The sequence below is a fragment of the Taudactylus pleione genome, unplaced genomic scaffold, assembly GCF_031769625.1.
Source record: "Taudactylus pleione unplaced genomic scaffold, aTauple2 ptg000066l, whole genome shotgun sequence".
NCBI lineage: Eukaryota > Metazoa > Chordata > Amphibia > Anura > Myobatrachidae > Taudactylus > Taudactylus pleione.
Genome location: NW_028284468.1, coordinates 36,353,198 through 36,375,570, shown reverse-complemented (window position 1 = coordinate 36,375,570; position 22,373 = coordinate 36,353,198). Strand labels below are relative to the sequence as shown.

At 47.8% G+C, this 22,373-nt stretch overlaps 1 protein-coding gene across 1 annotated transcript in view; it reads right to left on the bottom strand.

The window, feature by feature from the left end:
• Positions 1–22,373, bottom strand: part of PARN (poly(A)-specific ribonuclease) — a 166,783-nt gene that overhangs the window by 118,460 nt on the left and 25,950 nt on the right. Inside the window, exons 4-9 of the mRNA XM_088466789.1 lie at positions 10,457–10,524; positions 10,296–10,377; positions 5,399–5,459; positions 5,150–5,315; positions 4,126–4,191; positions 3,734–3,772 (exon numbers count right to left, since the gene is read on the bottom strand). Coding sequence (XP_088322915.1) covers positions 3,734–3,772; positions 4,126–4,191; positions 5,150–5,315; positions 5,399–5,459; positions 10,296–10,377; positions 10,457–10,524 — 482 coding nt within the window. The remainder of the gene's footprint in view (positions 1–3,733; positions 3,773–4,125; positions 4,192–5,149; positions 5,316–5,398; positions 5,460–10,295; positions 10,378–10,456; positions 10,525–22,373) is intronic.

The following is a 22,373-nucleotide window of genomic DNA, read 5'->3' as shown; positions in this document are numbered from 1 at the left end:
GAATACCCTGGACGAGATGGTCATAGTCACCCGAAAAGGGACAGACTTGCCTCCGGGGAGAGCAGCATCATTTGAACAGTGATCAGACAGAAAAAAACTTGTTCCATCTGGAGATAAGCCAATTATGGAAAGGCCTGGAATGGAACTAAGCCCATTCCACCCTTCCAAAGGCAGACACTGAATAGTGGACCATGCATCCCAGAGTGCAAAGACATGTCGACTGCGCAGACATCCATGTACTCCTAATGGAAGAGTGGAGATGCCGTCTTACGCCAGAAGAATTCTCAGATTCTGAGAATCCAGCAGGGCTCCTAGGTGAAGAATACCCAGAGAGGGATGCAGGGAGGACTTTTTCCCCGTTGATTAAACTTCTGCACCCTGAAGAAGCCACAGTCAACCTTACCCGGCTGTAAAGTACCCCGGTGATCCTGCTAAGAGCAGGAGGCCATCCAGGTACAGGAGCATTGGGATATACTGAACAGAAGAACTGTCAGAAAATCCAAAACGCTGGTGAACCCCTGTGGGGCTGAGAACAGTCCCAACAGGCAGAGCCCGAAAACCGTAAGTGCTGTGATACAGCAAACCTCAGTCCATGCTGAGGCAAGGTCTCTGTAAGTGCCCGTAGGCACGCGTCCTGTATATCCAGTGATACCATAAAGTCCCCAGGTTCCAAACATAGTATGATGGAGCATAGGGATTGCCTCCTGAGCCCAGGTAGCTTTAGGAACTGGTTCAGGGAATTGAGACAGAGAATAGGCCAAAGAGGACCATTCAGCCACCGCACCAGAAAGAAAGCAGAACAACCAGTCCCTCGCTGAGAAAGTGGGGATGGCCCAATTAGCTCCGCTTACCCCAACAACTGTATAGCTTTCTGGATTCGAAAGGCCCTGTTCGGGTCCGAATAAGGGCCTGCGTACCATCACATGGAAATAGGCCGCTTGAGCAAAGAGAGGGCGTACCCTCCTACCCACGTAGCTGCGGCAACTAGACACTAGTACCGGGCGAACTGAGAAAATCGCCATCTCCCAGTGGTAGGCCTGTCTCGTCATGCTGACGATATATCCGTAGGTTCAGAAGCAGGATCGGCTGGCAGTCCAGGCCTGCTCGGTTGAAGAAACAGACCTTTAGGCTGACCCAGAGGACAAAAAGACTTAATAGACTTAGTCTGAGGCCCTGTAGTGGGCATAGCTGAAGGCGGGAAATTTGTACTGCCACTGTCAAGGTCAGGACCCAACAAGATCTACCCTATAGATGGTATCTGCACCTCTGCATTCCCAGAGCGCAGCCATAGGGTATTACGGAGGATACCGTCGCAGCCGGAACTCTGAAAGTTAGGAGACTGGTATCCAATATAGGCATGTCCACCTATGACAACTGCATATATTACATGAGCGACCAAATACATTTGAACCCCAGACGTGTTGGTGGGGAAAAAACATTACAAATGCATCAGCTCAGTATGCAATAGTATTAACCAACCCTGCTATAGCCATGGTAGGATGGGTAACAACCCCTGAAAGCGAGTATACTGATTTCAGGCAGAGTTACCACCTACGGATCAGAAGAATCCGACCACGCAGGAATGGGATGCATAGTAACGTCTGTAATCTGACGAGTAACACGCCCATCCACCCCATGAGGGGCTCGTGATGACCCTCAGGGAATTTGAGACAGGAGGCCAAACACTGTTGTAATACCTCATAACTGACAACAGCCAGAGTCCCGCCATGCGATCCCCCCACTAGTCAGCAACAGGGAACCAGAAGGCACGCAATACTGAGGGTGTATGATACAGGTGCAGGTCAACATTCACTCTAACCAGAATGGACCTGCCACCAGCCCAAAGCAGGGATAATAATACTTGAAATAGGCTTCCCCCCGTGTAAGAGGGAAAGAGCCCAAAACAGTATCCAGTTCACGCAGAGCCAACTGGGAAGTACCACAGGGCGTCAACCACGCCAATTTGCGTTTCGTAGAAAACGACATCCACCCAGGGTGGCCGTGGGAATCCCTGCAAGGGGAATGACAGACTATGGTGGCACCAGGGGGATTTCATATACTGCGAAAACCCCCCTGTGTCACAGGGGAAGAGTGCAAGAAACTGCGAGATACCCTGAGATGAAAAGGGCATTATGGTGAAGTAACCCCCAGGTGAGGTACAACAATGGGGCCCACCCGGCGATCCGCAATTGAGAGGATCCCGAGAAAACAAACCTCCCAAGGGGGTCGTGAAAGGGGCCGGCACCAGATGACGCCACACACAGAACCCTTTATGAAACAAATCCTCCGCACTAACACCTGCAGCACATGACTTGCAGGATAGCAAAAATGGGTGCAGTATAACGCTCTATCTCCTGGTCAAACATATCTGACCAATCTTGGCGGAAATATCAAGCCGTGCTATACTGGTCCTGACTGATGCTAAAATTAGCCGAAGGGACCCATATTCAGCGTATGCAACACACAGTTCCAACGAAAATGTGGCAACGTGCAGCACGCAACAGTATGTGACAAACCTCACAAATATCAACGAGTATATAAATGTGAGGTCTCAGAACCACCCTAAGTACAGCTGTATTAGGGCAGATAAGGAAAAGGGATAGATATACACTGACAGGTGAGAGAATTAAATACAGACAGTCAGCACTAGCATAAGTCACATACCATGCAGATATATACATATATACATAAACATGTCATATAATATACTGCACTATTACACTGCATTCAACTTACCCAGATTCAGTGTCTGGGAAGGCTACAGCGCTGTGTACACTGACCTGATGGTGATGTACGCAGGGGGACTGGACTCACTGCCATCTCCGGAGCTCTGCTGCTGCACCACAAGAAAATGGCCGCTGGAGACCTCAGAAGCAGCGTGGCCCGCGGAGGAAGCAGCTCAGCGACGCCAGACTATACATACTGAAAGGCGCGCTGAGCTGAGGGGAGGAGCCGCTGTAACAGGGAAAGCTTTCTCCCCTGGCCGGCTATTAACCTCCCGGGACGCCGGCTCCCAGCGCCGATCAGTAAGTCCCTGGTGGTCTAGTGGACACACGGGGTATGGGGGGCCCGCCGCCACTGCCGGCGCCTCCGGTCTGTCCCCGGAGACCGGAGGCACAGGACTGCATATTAAATTACCTGCTCCCCGTAGATCCGGCAGCAGTCCTGGGAGCCCACAGAGTCCGGCTAGTACAGACTCTGGGGTCCCGCTGAGATCCCCAGATCTGTACTGGCGTCTCAGCGCCGGCGGGGTGACGGAGCGGCAGCTTAGACGTCCTATGGACAGTCCGACGCTGCCGCTCTGAAAGTCCAAAGTAAAAATAAAAAAAACTCTGTACTTAGAAAAAATAAAGCTATGGGGCTGTTAATCAGCTCCCCACTGCACTAAACGGTGACCCGACTCCGGCCGGGCACAACTTAAACTGAGGTGCCTCTGGCTGGGGGTGGGGTTATAGGGAGAGTGGACCCAAGTGCATCCTGGGAGCTAAAAGCTTTAACTGCGTGGTGCCCGGATTTGGTTCCCAACCTATACCCCAAGGTCAACCCTGTGGACCCCCTATGGACCCTGAAGTAGAAATTGCCGATAGCAGTGAAAAGCCCTGATTTCAGCTAAACAGGACTTTTCACTCTGCTTTATGAATAGACCCCTTAGACTTTAATCAATAGAATTAGTTTATCTAGAAGCCCATGTTGCCATGTTACAGGAATGTAAAGCAGACAAAACACAGCTTACTTCCAGTTCAATGTCTGATAGATAAGCTTTCTCTGAAACCTAAAATAGAAGGAAAAAATGTTTAATATGAGTTTCATGATCCGCATGGCTGGGGCAAGTCATTTTATGATACAGCACAGACCAAAAGAGTGCACCAGTAATGGAAAATACATCTACACAGAAAGATACAATGAAATAGTGACGTAAAAAGGAAATAGACGTCAGATCTAAATCACTTCAAAGAATCTCCATACAGGTCTATAAACTACTTATTAAATAATCTTTAGAACAGCTTGGGGTCCCATAAAATCACAGTGTCATCATTCTTCTCTCCAATTATTTTATTAGCAGGAAAAAAACAAACTAATTTGATAAAGCAGGAGGAAATAAGATTTATATATTCATATACAAACCCAGTACAAGGTTCCAGCTCTAGGCTCTTCTGACCTTCATCTCCCAAAAATGCTTCTACACTTTCACTGAAAGGAAGAGACCAAGAATTACAATAAAGCATAGAAGAAACCAAGCAGTTGCTGACACTTGTGCTTGCCCAATTGTCTATTTGCTTTGAAGGGGGCCTCCTGCAGCAAGGCAAGAATAGACAGATGTTCCATGGATAATCCATTGCCAGGCAGTGCAAACAGGATAAATTCCTTAGCACCCCATGCCTCCCCCACTTTATAATGAGTGGTGTGAATGAGCGTAGCAGCACATAACTCATGTCCAATGCTCATTAATACAGGTATGTAGAAGCCTGGAGTAATTTGCAGCTGCCTGTCCGTTTGATAGCTAGTGATTAATCTGCTGGCAGAGTTTGGCCCCCGCATTAAACTGGGTACACATTAGGACAACAGATTGGCCATCTGGCCGATCCACCATGCTATCTGACAATTGGTAAATGTGTACACACTTACCAATAGTCAGCCCGATGCATAGTGATTGACATCATAGTTGGGCGGGCAATTACATGTGCCCACCCAGTTCAGCTGTCAATCAATCATCGGCAGCCACTGCAGCAAGTGTACGGACAGTCGGCTAATCGCCCGTACACAAAGCACGATGCACCAATATATTTGCAGATGGTGGAGGAACTACCACCACTGTAATAGTCTGAGGAATGAGGGTTGTGCAAGCCCTACACCCTCCACTAAAGGCCAGAGTCTAAATTTAGCTACTAAAAGCCAATAGCTAGTTTAGTTTTGCCAACATCTTTTAACACATGTGGTTAACAACATCTAAAAACACTATGGTTTGTTACTTATTGTCAAATCAGACTCAGCAATCAGAGCCTAACATCCTCTACACATTTAAGGAAAGCACTAATTAAATATTACATATAACCATAAACAACCATTAAATAAAAATTGTCATTTTAACTTTCCTAAGCTATCAGTTAGTGTGTGCATATTATAGCATATTTATTGTACGACTACTTACACTATTTTCTCAATAAATGCCTTCTGTTCATCAGGAATGGAGACTGGAGTCTTGGGAGCATTTGGCGAGATGTAGGTTGTTGCACTTGAGCCATTTGCCTGATAGCGCTTCTCTTCATACTGGTCTCTGAGCTGTCTTTCCTCCTCTTGATTCAGATATGGAATTCCTGAAAAAGAGTAGAAAGATCATGGTTTGAGCATATACTGGACGGGTGTTGTCAATGCAAACCTCTCTCAAAGAGAAACTTACCTTTCCGAAAAACTTTATTAAAATCAAAACCTTGATTAGCCAGAAAGTCTATACTTGAGCTCTGAAAAATAAAAATAAATACAGATTGATACAAGAAAAACTAAGTTCACAACTACTAAACTACATCATAAAAATGGAACATGGCCTAGGGTTCACTCTTACATACGCCATATAGTAATGCTGGTAGAGATATTGACAAAGTGAGCTGATGATTTTAGGATTATCAAAGTGATCAGCATACCAGAAGCCATTGAGTCAGATTCAAATAGCCGCGCTAATTACAGCAGGCTTGTAGCAATGCCAGGGCTATTCAAATGCAGCCCGCACTTACCACGGATTTCTGTTCACCCCCTCCTGAGACTCGAACAGAAAACTGCCGTAAAGGCTTTTTACCCTTACCACATCTGTTGAGAATGAGTTAACCCATAGGTATGCGTACTTAACCCAGAATTTGTGGGTTACTGCACATTAGCCGCATACTTATCACATGAAGAAAACTGCTTATAATTGAATAGTTCTGGAGGTTAAAAGTCTTGAAGCTATAAGCCCACGGTAAGAGCTTTCTCAGGCTCGAAAATAAAAATGAGAGTTATTGTAAAAAAACTTACCTTTGTTAACTCTCTTTATTCTAAGTCCATAGGGTCCACAGGGAGACCTTGGGGCGTAGGCGGTGGTTGAGGACCAGTGCCCACGCAGTTAAAGCTTTAGCTCCCAGGATGCATCGGTCCATCCCCTTATACCCCGCCCCCGAGCCACCTCAGTTCGTGACAAGCCAAAGGCCAGAGGAGGAAGGCTGTTACACACAAGAATCTTACTCTCATGGAGAAGGAGATGGGAAACCAGCGACCAGAAACAGCCTATATGAAGCCAGCTGTGACAGGGCAGGTGCCCTGTGTACCCTATGAACTTTGAAGAAAGCTAACAAAAAGGTAAGTTTTACCATAACTCATTTTCTTCTTCAGGGTCCAAAGGGCTCCACAGGGAGACCTTGGGGATGTCCCAAAGCAGTCCTTTAAGGGTGGGCACACTCCTGCGCTGAGAGGAGAATCCAGCGCCCAAAGGAAGCATCCTGAGAGGCAAATGTATCAAAGGCATAGAGCCTCAAAAGGTATGGACAGAGGACCACATGGCCGCCTTACAAAGCTGCTTAGCTGAGGCGCCACGGCGAGCTGCCCACAAAGGACCCACAGAACGAGTAGAATGAGCAGTAGCTGGTACAGGAAGGCCTGCCTGCGTGTAAGCCTGTGATATAGTCATACAAAGCCATCTAGCCAATGTTTGTTTGTTGGCTGGCCATCCCTTCTTGTGAAATCCATAGAGCACAAAGAATCTGATTTCCGAAGGGAACTGGTACACGTTCCACATATATCCTGAGGGCACAGACCACAACCAAGGAGGCCTCACCTGCCGAGAGGTCTGGTGATTGAAAGGCCAGGACTACAATTTCCTCATTAATGTGGAAACTAGTAACTTTAGGAGGGAAACCAGCCTTGTCCTGATGGAATATTAGAATTGGGGAGTGACAGGAGAGCGCCCCTAAGTCTGACACTCTTCTGGCAGACGCTATAGCCAGAAGAAATAGAGTCTTCGCTGTTAGCCACTTGAGTTCCACAGAATCCAGGGGTTCAAATAGAGGATCCTGGAGGGCACGAAGAACTACTGACAAATCCCAAGGAGCCACTGGAGTGACAAAGGAAGGTTGAATCCAGAGGACACCCTGGAGGAAGGTGTGAATATCCGGTATCGGTGCAAGTCTACACTGGAACCATATGGACAGAGCAGAGACATGCACTTTCAGTGAGGCCAGGCGGAGTCCAAGGTCCAATCCAGCTTGAAGGAAGGCCAGGACTCTGGAAATCCTAAACACCTTGGGGTCGTAGCTTTTGGTACAACACCATTGGAAATATGTATGCCACACTGTGGTAGATCTGAGCAGAGGCTGGCTTACGCGCTCTGAGCATAGTTTTGACTATAAAGCTAGAGAAACCTTTGGAGCTCAGGAGGGATGTCTCAAGAGCCACGCCGTCAAAGACAGACAACCCAGGTCCGGGTAAAGGCAAGGACCCTGAGACAACAGGTCCGGTTGTTGAGGTAGCAGGAACGAAGTGTCGATGGAGAAACTCCGAAGTACAGAATACCAATGATGTCTGGGCCAAGCTAGAGCCACCAGCAGGACAGTGCCTCCGTCTCGTTCGAACTTCCAAAGAACTCAAGGAAGAAGGGAGACTGGAGGGAAGAGGTACGCAAACTGGAAGGTCCACTTCACTGATCTGAGCGTCTACAAAGGTTGCCTTGGCATCTCTTGTCCTGGACCCGTACACTCGCAGTTTGAAAGAGTGCCGGGAGGCCATGAGGTCCACCTCTGGAAGGCCCGATCTGTTCACTAGGAGTTGAAACACCTCTTGATGAAGAGACCACGTCATGAAGGCTGAGGAAGTCTACTTCCCAATTGAGAACTCCCGGAATGAACACTGCAGAGATGGCCGGGAAGTGACCCTCGGTTCATGTCAGAATGCGTGCCACTTCTGCCATTGCTACCCGACTTAGAATGCCTCCTTGATGGTTGATGTAAGCCACTATTGTGGCATTGTCGGAATTAACCTGTACAGGTTTTCCGTGAAGTATGTGCTGGACCAGTTTCAGGGCCCTGTAGACAGCTCGAAGTTCCTCTATGTTGATTGGCAAGGTTGATTCAACCAATGTCCAACAGCCCTGAAAGGAGTGCGGACCAGTCATAGGTGCCCAGCCCCGGAGACTGTCGTCTGTTGATAGGATTACCCAGTCCAGGATGCAAAAGGGGCGACCCTTGGTTAGATGAGATGTCTGTAGCCACCAAGATAGAGACAGACGAACCTCTGGAGAGAGCACAATCGTCTGAGCTTTGATCCGATGGGGTAACCCATTCCACCTGGAGAGGATCAGCCTTTGTAAAGGCCTGGAATAGAACTGAGCATATTCCACCATGTCGAAGGTGGACACCATATATCCCAGAACCTGCATTGCTGAGTGAATCGACACTCGGCGACTGTGGAGACATCTAAGCACTCTTAGTTGATGTGTGGAGATCTTGTCTGATGTCCGGAAGTCCTCAGTGGAATGGCGCCCTGAGCTGAGGGTAGGAGCCACTAAAACAGAGACGCTGTCTCCCCTGGCTGGTTGTTAACCCCCAGGACGCGGGTTTCCGCATCTTATGTCCCTAGTGGTCTAGTAGATCGTGGTGGCTAGAGCTTGTGTCCACAAAGAGCAACCTCCGGTCTGTCCCCTGAGACCAGAGGTATAGACTGCCTTAACGCGCGGGTCACCACCCCCCTTAAGTCCGGCTGCAGTCTGAGTCCTCCGCAGGAGCTTTGACCTCCAGAATGCCCGCCGAGATCCCTAGATCAGTACTGGCGACGCAGCGGCAGCGCAGACGTCTCACAGACAGTCTGCTGCTGCACGCTCTGCATTGTAAAGTAAAAATATAGAAGTCAAAATGAAAAGCTTAGGGGCTGCCTAAGCAGCCCTTTGCATTAATGGTGACCCGACTCCGGCTGGGCACCAATGAAACTGCGGTGCCTATGGCTTGGGGGCGGAGTATAGGGAGAGTGGACAATGCATCCTGGGAACTGAAAGCTTTTAACTGCGTGGTGCCCGGATTCAGTTCCATCACCTATGCCCCAGGGTCTCCCTGTGGAGCCTATGGACCCTGAAGAAAATACCAATGTCAGTCGGTGTGTTTGACCTGACATATCAGTGTTCCCATTGTACACAAAAGGTCTCTGCAGCCTCATTGTTTTTACAGATAAATATACTTCACAAACCTGCAGCTGCACTTTTCCATTATGTACTAATATATTACATTATATAATATATATTCATACATTAATGATAATTATTTTAGGTTCTGTGAGCCTTTAAAGAAGAACTCAACCATACAATATACCAGAGGTTCTTAAACTCCACCATTACAGTCCAGATTTTAAGGATATCCATGCTTGAGTCCAGATGGTTCAATCAAATTGACTGTTATACTAATTAAGCCACCCGTGCTCAAGCATGCATATCCTCAAACTGTTTGGAAACAAGCTGATAGCATAACTAGTGGTCCTGTTTAGGTATTACACACCAATTACTGGACATCTGTGAGCAGCAACATTGACTAAACTTTTAAATAAAGCTGCTGAACTGGTCTGTGGAAATCCAGACTGTTGCTTTTGTTGTTTTTAACCTAGTATATTGTTAGAACTTGTTCCTTAATCGCATTTATAATTTATTATAGTGTATTATAAATATAGTGGAAACTGATTGCACCGGTTATTTGTATACGATGGCTGTTTAATGGTGCGCCACTGACTTGATTTATGGTCAAAGTTTATGCATATTTCACTGTATACATATTTTTTTTAATGTTGAGCTCCTTTTTTTCTGTTATTCAACAAAAGTTTCAATGTAAGAATGCTAACACCTTTAAACTGTTCTGATCTTCCTCGTAACATTACTTTGTGATGTGCGTAGTGTTCCCACTAGGCTGTTTTAGCGGGCACGCCACGCCCTGCCAGATTTCAAAAGGGCAGAATGTGCCCTGCCCTTTTGGCAGCGCCCCGCAAAAACAACTTACCAGGTGCCGTCCCAACCCTCAGGTCGCAATTTCCTGCAGGTGGGAAAAATAGCGGTGCAGGGATCACCTCCCACACCCGGCATCTATTCACAGAGACTGGAGAACTTTGGGCAGCCAGTCATGTCCGTAAGTGCCGGGCACGCCCCCAAGGGTGATGAAAAGGGGGTGCGTCTTAAAGACCTGCCCCATTTTTAATGTGGGCACACCCCCTAGTCACGCTTCAAATCTTTCCCTTCATCTATTGTCAAGTTCAAGACACCAAACAAATACAGTCTATAAAGAAGACAAAATCTAACATACCTGACAAACAAACTTCTTGTCTGGCGAATTTCTGTTAAATGGTTTTGGAAAAATATAAAAATTAAAGGATTTTGTCATGTATCTGGAAGAGAAACAAAAATGACCATCAGTAAACAGCATAGATTATGGCATGACAGGAGAAATTAACAAAAGCAACATACCTGGCTTCTACATTCTCATATTTAAAAGTGCACAGGCCAAACTGAAACAGCAAAAAGTCCATGGAGTGCTGCAAAAGTAAAATAAAACAATATTTTAAGAACAATTTCTACAACCATTAAACTTCAGACATTGACTAAGTGAAAACCTTTACAGTGAGCACATACTAGATTTGAAGAAATCATTCAAATCATCAAATGCGTGCTCCCATGGGGTCGTCTGCCCCATCAGAGGATCCTGGCTGACGGAACGAACAATGTAACAGTACAATGGCCGCCCAAACACACAGCGATATGGCATGCAATATCATTCAGTGGTCGCATTCAAGCATGCCGTCGGATAGTCACATCTGCTGTCACATGTGATGTCGGCATGTGGGGGCGTGCAATAATGGGTACACATCAGATGAGGTATAGGATATGTCGCTCCAACCCGCAGTATCGAATGACTTATCGTCTGATGTGTACCCCACCCTTCCACAACCTTAGGACCATAGCCGGTTGCTCCTGATCGTCAGGAACAGTTTACTTCAAAGTTACGTGACATCCTCTGCACAAAGTCTGAGAGGTCACACTGATGGGAAGCATGCAGTGATTAGCCCCATGCATTTTCAAATCCCAGATCGCTGAACAATCAAATGAGACATGTCAGACGGCCACCCCCCACTAGTGCTCAGACAGGAAGTAGAACTATCAGCAGCATGAAGACACAGGATTAAGGTAAGTGCAGGGGCAGATATGTTTGTGGAGGAAACGGAGAGAGGCCTGTGGAGGAGGCAGAGAGCTATGTGGAATGAATGTCACAAATGTTTGCATATTTATAAATACATACCTTCTGCAAAATGGTACTTCTCCCCTCTCTCTCCCCCCCCCCCCCCAGATTTAGATCAAATTTAGATTTAGATCAAATACCCCATATTTAGATCAAATGTATTGAAATCTGTCACTTCCCACAGCGAGTAGGCTCTTGCCAGAATATGGGATGGTTGTCTACACAAACTCAAATATGCATTCATTAATGCCCATAAGGTAACTTTTTACAGTCAATACATACGAATTGTGTCCGGCGGTTCAAATCCCGACAGCGGCAGGCCGACACGGCTGAAAATCCCGATCATCCCCAGGTAAGTATCAACTAACCTAACCCTCCTAAGGGGTGCCTAACCCTAACCTTCCCCCCAATGCCTAACCCTAACTCCCCCTTCCCTGCCACCTAAACCCAAATCCCCAGGGCGAGGGCCTAACCCTAAGTCCCCCCCTCGGGGGTGCCTAAGTCTAACCCTCCCTCCCTCCCCCTAGCCTAACCATAACCTCCCGGGGGGATGCCTAACCCCAAGTCTCCCCCCGGAACCCTAAACCTCCCCCCCCCCCCCCACCCCGCAGCAGCGTCCGGCATCACTTCGATCGGGATGCCGGGCACCGGTCTCCCGGCGTCTGTAAAATGACAGGCGTCAAGAGTTAGACGCCTGTCATTTAACCCTCGCCGGGATAAAGCTGTCGGGCTTACATCCGCCGGCTTCCCAATTGCATACATTTTTACAGACATGAGAAAACAGGAGCTTGGTACTTACCGATAAATCCCTTCCTCCGATTCCATAGGGGACACTGGAGAGCATATACAGTGGGGGGTATAGACTGTGCTGAGAGAGAGCTGTCACTTTAAACTTTAAGTAGTGTGACTAGCTCCTCCCCCTCTATACCCCCCCAAGCCACAGTCTTAGAAAGTTGTGCCCGAGGGGAGCTGAGAAAAAACAAACGGAAGAGGAGGATGTGAAGCAAGTACACAGAACATAGGAAAAGGTTGATAAGCATAAAAACCACCAGAGACAACCAGTGTCCAACAGACAACAGAAAAAGACCCCAACCCTGACAAAGGAACAGCACAGGGTGGGCGTCCAGTGTCCCCTATGGAATCGGAGAAATGGATTTATCGGTAAGTACCAAAATCCTGTTTTCTCCTTCATCCAATAGGGGACACTGAAGAGCATAAACAGTGGGGACGTCCCAGAGCTCCCATTACGGGCGGGAAAGTGCTGAGAACCCTGCAAAACAGACTGGCCATACTGCGGTGCAGTGGCCGCAAACCTGTGAAAACTATCAAAAAGAATACAGGAATATCAGCTAGACCAAGAAGCCGCTTGGTAAAGTAACTTCAAGGAAAAAACTCTGAACAGGTGCCCACGAGGAACCTACAAAGTGAGTGGCGTTGTCATAGAAAAGACGGAGGCTCCCTAGAAGAAGCCATAGAAACATGACTAATAGTAAGACAAATCCAGTGGGCCAGTGACCGTTTTGAAGCTGGCCAACCAGGACAAACAGCAGCAAACTAAACAAATAGACTGTTTTACATATGGTTGCAGTACCCCATAAAAAACTAAGAGCACTAACAACATCCAAGTATCCTGACGAAGGAGTGTGTCGTGGAAGAAACCTGTACCACAATAGGTTGTTGATGTGGAGAGCCGAAAAATCTTTTGAAAGAAAATCCATTCCTGCATGGAGCTGCACTCTATCCTCATAAAATATCAAGTATGGAAGCCGACAGGACAGAGCTCCCAGATCAGACAACCTCCTGGTTGATACCAGCGTGAGAAGAATTTCTCAATACCCTGAGAGGTATTTGAACTCCACCAACTACCAGAAAAAAATTGAACAGAGGAAACTGTAGGAAAGAAAGTACAAGATCCAAACAACACGAGTCGCAGGGGGAACAAAAGTGATTGCAACCGAACCACACCCTGTAGAAAAATCTGAACCTCCGGTATTCCAGACTCACTTCTTCTGGAAGAAAAACAAAATAAAACCATCTGAGCTAAAATATGAACCTTCAGCGAACCCAACCACAGATGGGCTGAGAAACGAGCCTGCAGAAAAAGCAGAAATATGGCTAGGTTGAATTCTGTAGGAGGAGCCCCTCCCCATTCATAGCATGAAACATAAGTATTCCAATTATGGAAATAATGTTTAGAAGTACCTTTCTTCCTAGCTCTAAGTATAGTAGGGCTTACCCTGGATAGGATCCCTGTACTTATGAAAATGGCTCTATTAAGAGTCCCTCTATCAAACGCTACTCTTAGTGTGGATAGGCCAAAGGAATCCAAAGTAAGAGAACTTCTCCCAGAGGTATAGGCCACGGATCGTCGATCAACAGAGACTGAAGGATAAAATACCAAGATCTGCGATGGTAATCTGGAGTTACCAAGAGAACCTTGGACTGCTCCCTAGTGGGAGGAAATGGAGGAAACAGATAGACAAATCTTTAACAGTCACGGTGTTGACAATGCCTCCACTGTCACTACCTCTGGGTCTCTCGCCATTGAGCAGAAGATAAAGTCATTTGATAATTTTGTCTGGATATCATGAGGTCAACCTAGGGAAGACCCCCATTGGTGAAAAATAAAAGACCTGCTGGTGTAGTGTCCTTTCCCCTGGATCCATGTCCTATCAGCTGAGGAATTCGGTTTCTCAATTTTCTACAACTGTGATAAAGATTGCCAAGATAGCCATTGCAAGCCTTTCTGCCCAGTTTAGAATGCGGCTTTCTTCCTTAAAATCTCCGGACGTCTAGATCCGCCCTGACTAATGTACGCCACTGTCGTGGCATTGTCCAACTGGACCCTGACTGCATGGCTCCGCAACCAGTGATCTGCTGTCTGAATAGCGTAGAAAACTACCCGCAATTCCAATATGTTTATAAGTAGACCCGCATCCAGTGGTACCCAGCGGTCTTGGAAGTGCTGTTCCTGAAAACCACCACTTCACCTCCTCTCAGACTCATGTCTGTGGTAAGAAGAATCCCATCCCTATTCTCTTACCCTCCAGTAGGAATATCGAATTCAACCACTAGAAGAGGGTATCTGATTTGAGGGACTTAACTTTACCCGATGGTGAAGGAAAAGATAGGATCCTGTTCACTGAGAGAGAAGGACTAGCTGAAAAAAATCCTGGGGAGAAATCAACGTAAGGAAAAAACCTCTAATGCCTTGACAATCTTCTCCAGGAGTCGAGTGCAAACATGCAGCAATACCAGATGTCATATCCTGGATAGAAATTTCTTGATTAAGGAACACACTGGCATCAGGTGTCCATTTGAGTCATTGCAGATGAGACCTGGAAAAATACAGAAACCACACATGACTATAAATCGTGTAACATTGTGCAGTAATTAGACCCTGTAATGGGCCTTCAGCAAAAGATAGTCTATAATAGTGATCCAGTCTCTGAAGGCGAGTCGTTATGTCTGTGGAAATGAGTTCCGAAAAACAAATCTCATAACCGCCTGGTGAGGCGGCCGTACAGGAGATAAAAATAGTCTTTGATATCCATAGATATAGAGATTCACCATTCTCTGGTCCCTATCTGAAGGGACTCTATGTTGAACTTTAACATCCTTAGGACTAAAATGAGATTCTACAAGTTCAGAGTAGGTTTGACCCATCTAGGAACCTGGACCATCACTCTAGTGCAGGGGTGGGGAACCTCAGGCCCAGGGGCCATATAAGGCCCTCGGAATCATTTGGTCTGGCCCTCTGAGCTTTTTTCTGCTAGCCTCACCTGGCTAGCAGGGTGCCTAGAAAGGCACCTTGCAGCAAGAATCTATGCAGCAGTGCCGTCTGGAGCGTCTTTAGGACGCTTCATACGGTCACACCGCTGCCCATACAGCTCCCGGGAGCATCCTCAGGATCCTCCAGGCATTGCTGTAATCACCAGGGATTGTGGCCCCGCCCCTTGTGATGTCAAACAGAGGGGGCGTGGTTTGTACCAGGCCCGCAAATAATGTTATGTATATCAAAATGGCCCTCGGCAGAAAAAAGGTTCCCCACCCCTGCTCTAGTGGATAGAAGCTAGTGTGTAGTTTGCTGTAAAACGATACTTCTGTCGTTGGAAACTGGCACACCTGTGTAAACAGGTAGAGGAGGAGACTAAAGAGTTGAGCTTGAATCGTCGAGTGAAGAAATCCCGGACCCAATCGTCCATACAATATTCCGTTCATACTACTCTGAAGTCCTGAAAACTCTCTTCTCTTCTTCTTCTGGGAACCTTATTAGGGACTCTACCCAGACCTCCGGAACCACAGGGAGTTAATGAACCTGTGAACAACCCGGAGCACTAAAGGACTGAAACGAGGATTCTGAATAAGAACTTCTCGGGGGAGGTAGACGAATATAAGAGGATCTACCCCCATCCATGTCCTTCATGTAGATTACAATAACAGGACGCAGTATCACACTTGCAGCTGTACATACTTCAAACTCCTGTACGATGTCTTTAAAAGACATGTCTTAAACAGCTGCTAAAGTGTATATGCATGAAAAAGATAAAAACCGCCAGAACATCTGAAAGTTATTTATCCGGATGTTCCCTAGTTGACAACAGAACCTAATCCAGGTTTACTGAAACTGGAGATGCAATAGCATGTCTGTTATTTCTTGATAAAGAAAACTGTTGGGTAGGTCTATAGTTTCCTGTATCTGCTATACCTGGCGGACTGCAGAAAATATTCTCAGAATCCCATACTGAGATTCGGCTCCTCTATATATAAGGCAATGTAATTACCTCTGCACCGCCAGGGTCTGACACTGATCAGTGGTACGAGAAAGGGCTCTGCTCGTTTTATATTATGCTGACTGCATAAGCTGCCTAACGGCAGCACAATTGTAACTTATCCCGTGTAACCTGCAGCATCTAAGACGGCGAATCAGACATCCCTGAAGTTCATTTGCAATTTTTTTACAGGGAGAACACACAAACTCCGCCCAGCCAGAGCGGGTTATCGAACCCCAGGGCTAAGACTTGCATGATAGAGAGTTAGATATTGTAATGCAAAATTTTGCAGGTATGTAGAGACACCTTAGATCCTCATGACACATACAGACCCCATACACACAACAGTAATGAAAGAGGTCAACAGAAGAAACTGGTATACAGACAAACAGGGGAGAGCCACACCTGCCTTATAGCGCTCCTAGCAGTGCCAGAAAACACTAGGCATAGAAGGTAGTATTGCAATACGTAAATGCTCTCCTGACCACCTAAACCCAAATGTGTACTTAGTTACGTTTAGGCTACCAGTCTCATTGCAGAAGCATTTTCTATCTTCAACAGGCAGAGTCCCTCCGTGTAATGGCCGCCAGCACCTTACCAGAGAAGCGCTGGGGCCACTGGGAGGAATAACAGGGCTCCGGAGCCAAGCTCCGCCTCCATCAGTTATTGGTCTCTGCGCTGGCTGTCTTACAATGCTGCAGCGCGCGCAGTGACGTCACCTGGCTGAAAGAGCTGCCACGAGCAAGTGGCTGGCTCTGCCGCCGCTCCCAGCGGTAACTGCAGGGTTTACCCGCTCTGTCAGACATTATGTTAGACAGTACTTTACTGCATCACACTGTGTGCTCAACCTGTTGAGCCACAGCTCTGCAAAGAGGAGCGCGCGAACAGCCATGACGTCACCGGGTGCTATGAAACAGCTGCCACTAATAAGCGGCTGGCTCTGCCTCCGCTCCCTGCGGGGTTACACTCCCCACGCTATCAGACAGTAATTTATTGCTTTAAACTGTGCGCTCAACCTGTTGAGCCACAGCTAATGCAGAGTGGTGTTCTGCCTCTGTGCAGCGCGCGCAATGAACGGCAGGGACGCCGGGCTCTATGAAAATGCTGCCAGCAGGAAGTGGCTGGTTCTGCCTTCGCTCCCTGCGAGGTAGCGGTAGCTGCGGGGTTTATACTCCCCGTTCTGTTGATCAGAGGCTGGGTCGGACCGCACATGTGTTTGTTTAAGGCTGTGTGCTCATAGTGTTGAGCCACAGGTATGTTATACCGCCTGTTATAATAATAAACCTGGCTACCCCACTACTCTGGGTGCCAGGGTATACTCACAGGAGCTGCAGTGCTGCCGGCGGCGGTAGTGACTGATGGGGCCGTATGCGCACTGCACGCAGCGGCATTTGGAACTTCCCTGTAATGGAGACGTGGTCTCAGCAGTCGGGGACCCCAGGCGAAGTGCATGCACTTGCGAGAGGGTCCCCCCCCGGGAAGCACCATCGTCGCAGACAGGCAGTGCAGCTGCTGCCTGTCTGTCCTCAATGTTTTCAAACTTCAGCACATAAGTGCTACTAACAATTACATAACCCTGAGGAGGAGTGCGCGCAAAGACATCCAGCTCCCCTCGGGCACGAACTAAAACTGAGGCTTGGGGGGGGGGGGGGGGGGGTATAGAGGGGGAGGAGCTAGTCTCACTTCTTATAATTTAAAGTGCCAGCTCTCTCTCAGCACCGTCCATACCCCCACTGTCTATGCTCTCCAGTGTCCCCTAGTGAATGAAGGAGAAAGGGTGTATTTGTTTCCTATCACATAATATTTGTAGCTGTATATATGCAACAGGTACTCCACATTTAAAAACACAAATATACAAGGCAGGAGGACAGACAAAACAATCATTTCCATATACTCTAAAGGAGGGGTATTCAACATGTGCGGCCCTGCAGCTGCGGTGGAACTACACATTCCAGCATGCCCTTGAGCTTGAAAAAGTCCCAGTAACGGGACAAAAAGCGTTGCTGCCCATTGTCTGGCCACGCTGATTAGTGCAGTAACCGGTCCCTGCACGCTGTTTCCAGTGCCTGCAGTCTTCCATCCTGGTGCGGGGCATTCCACTAAGTCACGGCCATGCCTAACCCCTGTACAATTGGAAACACTTCCAGCTTCTCCCCAGCTCCGTCCTCTGGCCGGCTTCCTTTACATCTAAGCCGGACAGGGAGCCACTGCACCGGAGTATCCTCAGCAGCTCGAGACCTCAATGCTAGTCAGTAATCACATTACAATTGTATCAAGCACTGTGGCGCCCGACGGGGTGATACTCAAGACATATTCAAATATGGTAGCTTGTGTCCTTTACTCTACAAGCCTCACGCTGCATACTTCATTTGGATACTATAAACTGACACAATTGTTACAGTACGGTGGATACACTGTTGCCATACACAAGGTATCATTCACAAACCTGTGTCAAGTGTTAACTACTGATGCACCTGAACTGCCTACGAATTTATTGATTGTCATTTCATTATCCGGATTACAGTACAGATCCATCCATCATTCAGCTATTAGCAACACTATCCCTATTTTTTATCTGCCTATATCAATTATATTTATATGTTCCTTACTTCCTCTTTTTATTTTTGTAATATTTACTTGTCTTGCTATTCAATTGGTTATATATATATATTATGATTCATTAATATTTATTACATTTATATTTTTATATTTATTTCTGTTTTCCAGCGCGGTATTTCTTTATATTTATAGTCCAGAATGCCCTAACACAGTTTAAGCATGTCCTAATAGCAAAACATACATGGCATGCTGGGATGTGTAGTTTTACCCCTGCTTTAAAGCATTGTGATATTTTTTGCCAATTTCAAAAGTATAATGATCAATAACCAACCAAGAATGTGCTTCATATGCACTACAGAAAAACAGTTATTTAGTGCAATTACGAAGCAACTGTATCAGGTTTCATGCAAACACTAATGACACGGATTTTTATGTAACTACCTTTTTCCAGATTTCATGCATTGATCATGCAAAAAATAACACAAATTGCTTAGACAAGTGGTTACCAAACTCTAGAATAATATGAGATATGGTAAGAACTTACCTTTGTTACTTCTCTTATTCTACGAAGTCCATAGGGTTCCACAGGATACCTTGGGGTATAGGTGATGACGTCAGGCACCATAGAGTTAAGTTTTCAGCCTCCCAGGATGCACTAGGGTCCCCCTCCTATACCCAGCCCCCGAGCCAAGGCATCTCAGTTACGTACCAAGCCATAGGCCGGAGGCGGAGAAGGAAGAGAAAAACGATCTGGACACAAGAATCACATTCTCACCAGAGGGAGACGGAAAAACCGGTGACCAGAGCAAAGCCCATCTGCAGCACAGGTGCGACAGGGTGGGAGTCCTGTGGAACCCTATGGACTTCATAGAAATAGAGATAACAAAGGTAAGTTCTTACCATATCTCATATTTTCTACTTCAGGGTCCATAGGGTATCCACAGGATACCTTGGGGATGTCCCAAAGCAGTATCCTTCAAGGGTGGGGACGCTCCTGTGCTGAAAGGAGAATCCGCCGCCCGAAAGAAGCATCCTGAGAGGCAAAGGTGTCAAACGCGTAATACCTCACAAAGGTATGGACAGAGCACCACGTGGCCGCCTTGCAGATCTGGAGAGCAAAAGCACCACGTCGAGCTGCCCACGAAGGACCTACGGACCTAGTGGAATGCGCCGTCACAGAAGATGGAACCGGAAGGCCTTCATGAAGATAAGCTTCTGAAATTGCCATATGGATCCAGCCTGCCAAAGTTTGCTTTGAAGCAGGCCAACCCTTTTTACAGAAGCCATAGAGGACAAACAAGGCATCAGACTTCCTAAACGAAGAAGTGCGGTCAACATAAATCTTTAAGGCCTGCACAACGTCCAAAGTGGCCTCACCCACTGAAAGGTCAGGTGAGTTAAAAGCCGGCACAACGATTTCCTCGTTGATATGAAACCGGGAAACAACTTTGGGAAGAAAACCAGGACGAGTGCGCAGCACCGCCCTGTTCCCATGAAAAATCAAGAAAGGGGGTCTACAAGAGCCCCTAAATCAGAAACACGTCTGGCCGAAGCGATGGCCAGAAGGAAAACTGTTTTGGCTGCCAGCCATTTAAGATCCACTGAGCCCAGTGGTTCAAACGGCGGTCCCTGGAGAGCCCTCAGGACCACAGCCAAATCCCAAGGCGCCACCGGTGGAACAAATGGCGGCTGAATTCGAAGAACACCTTGCATAAAGGTGCGCACATCAGGGATCGTAGCAATCCTACGATGGAACCGGACGGACAGGGCAGACACCTGCACCTTCAAAGAAGCAAGGCGAAGCCCATGGTCTAGACCCGCCTGTAGGAAGGCTAGCACTCTAGACAGACGGAGCTCCCGAGGTGCATAACCTCTCGGTCGACACCATTGGAAGAACGTATGCCACACACGATGGTATATTCTTGCAGAAGACGGTTTTCCAGCTCTCAGCATAGTGCGTACTACAGAGCTGGAAAACCCCCTGGACCTTAACATGGCCGTCTCAACAGCCACGCCGTCAAAAACAGGCGAGTCAGGTCCGGGTGAAGACAAGGACCCTGCGACAGTAGGTCCGGTCGTAGCGGCAACCGCAGAGGAATGTCCACGAACAGACCCTAAAGGTCTGAGAACCAGTGCCGTCTGGGTCACGCGGGAGCTATCAACAGGAGCATCCCTCCTTCCTGTTTGAATTTCCGGATTACCCGTGGAAGAAGGGAAAAAGGAGGAAAGAGATAAGCAAACCAGAACGTCCACCGGACGGACAGAGCATCCACCAGAGACGCCTTTTCGTCTCTTGTGCAAGACCCGGGCAACTACTTGTGCCGAGACGCCATGAGGTCGATCTCTGGAAGACCCCACCTGTCCACCAGAAGTTGAAAGACATCCTGGTGCAGAGACCATTCCCCCGGATGAACGTCCTGGCGACTGAGAAAGTCGGCCTCAAAATTGAGGACTCCCGGAATGAATACCGCTGATATAGCTGGGAGATTGCGCTCCGCCCAGATCAGGATGCGGGACACCTCTACGAGTGCCGCCCGACTTCTGGTTCCTCCTCACCGATTTATGTAAGCCACGGTGGTGGCGTTGTCCGACTGGACCTGCACGGGATGACCCTGGAGAACCCGATGGGCCTGCTGGAGAGCATTGAAAACGGCGCGGAGTTCCAAGATGTTTATCGGAAGCTCCTTTTCCGCCTGAGTCCATCTGCCCTGGAACAAGTGTGGACCCGTGACCGCTCCCCAGCCCCGAAGACTGGTGTCCGTTGTCAATAAGACCCAGTTCGGCACCCAAAACGGACGACCCTTGTTGAGATTGGTCGTCTGCAACCACCAGGCAAGGGACAGGCGAACCTCCGGAGTGAGCACCATCGTCTGGGATTTGAGACTCTGAGGCAGTCCATTCCATTTGGACAGGATCAATTGCTGCAGAGGTCTGGAGTGAAACTGGGCATATTCCACCATGACAAATACGGACACCATGGAGCCCAGTAACCTCATTGCCTAGTGAAGAGACACCCGGCAAACTCTGCAGACAACTGCGCACCCTCAACTGCAAGGCAGAGATCTTTTCCCCTGTCACAAAGATCCGCTGCTGACTGGAGTCCAACAAGGCTCCGAGGTACAGAATCCCCTGAGACGGGATCAGGGTGGACTTTTGCCAGTTAATCAACCAGCCGTGCCGTGGCAGTAAATGCAATCGTCAAGTCCAAATGGCGCAGAATGAGCTCCGGAGATCCTGCTACCAACAGTAGGTCGTCTAGGTACAGCAACATGCGGACTCCATGCAGCCTCAGGGAAGCCGCCATGACCGCCATAACCTTGGTGAACACACGTGGTGCTGTCGCCAGGCCAAAAGGTAACGCCCGGAACTGGAAGTGATCGTTTGCCTGGGTGTTTCCACGCCTCCTCTAAGTGGTCCACTAATTGACCCGAAAGAGGAAACACTGTGGTGTCACCCTTAACATCCTTGAAAAAGGCATATTTGGATTTTGATACCGGAGGCTCATCATCCTCAATAACTAAAGCTTTGCGGACTACACGAATAAGGCCAGGAATATAAACCTTAGACTTAGCGTCCGACTCTTTAGTACAGAGAGGTTCTTGGTCAGAAAGATCCAGAATCTGCCCATCTCCGGACGTCTTTGTGACGTCCTGTCGTCATCCTCATAAGGAGCAGACAGACGCCACCAGCCGCTTGTGAGGCCGCAACACAGACTCCCCTTGTAACACATCCGACAAATGCTGTACAGAGCTTGTCAGCTAATTAACCCACGCAGGCTCCTGAGAGACCTGAGGAGGAGAAATAGGAAGACTGTGGG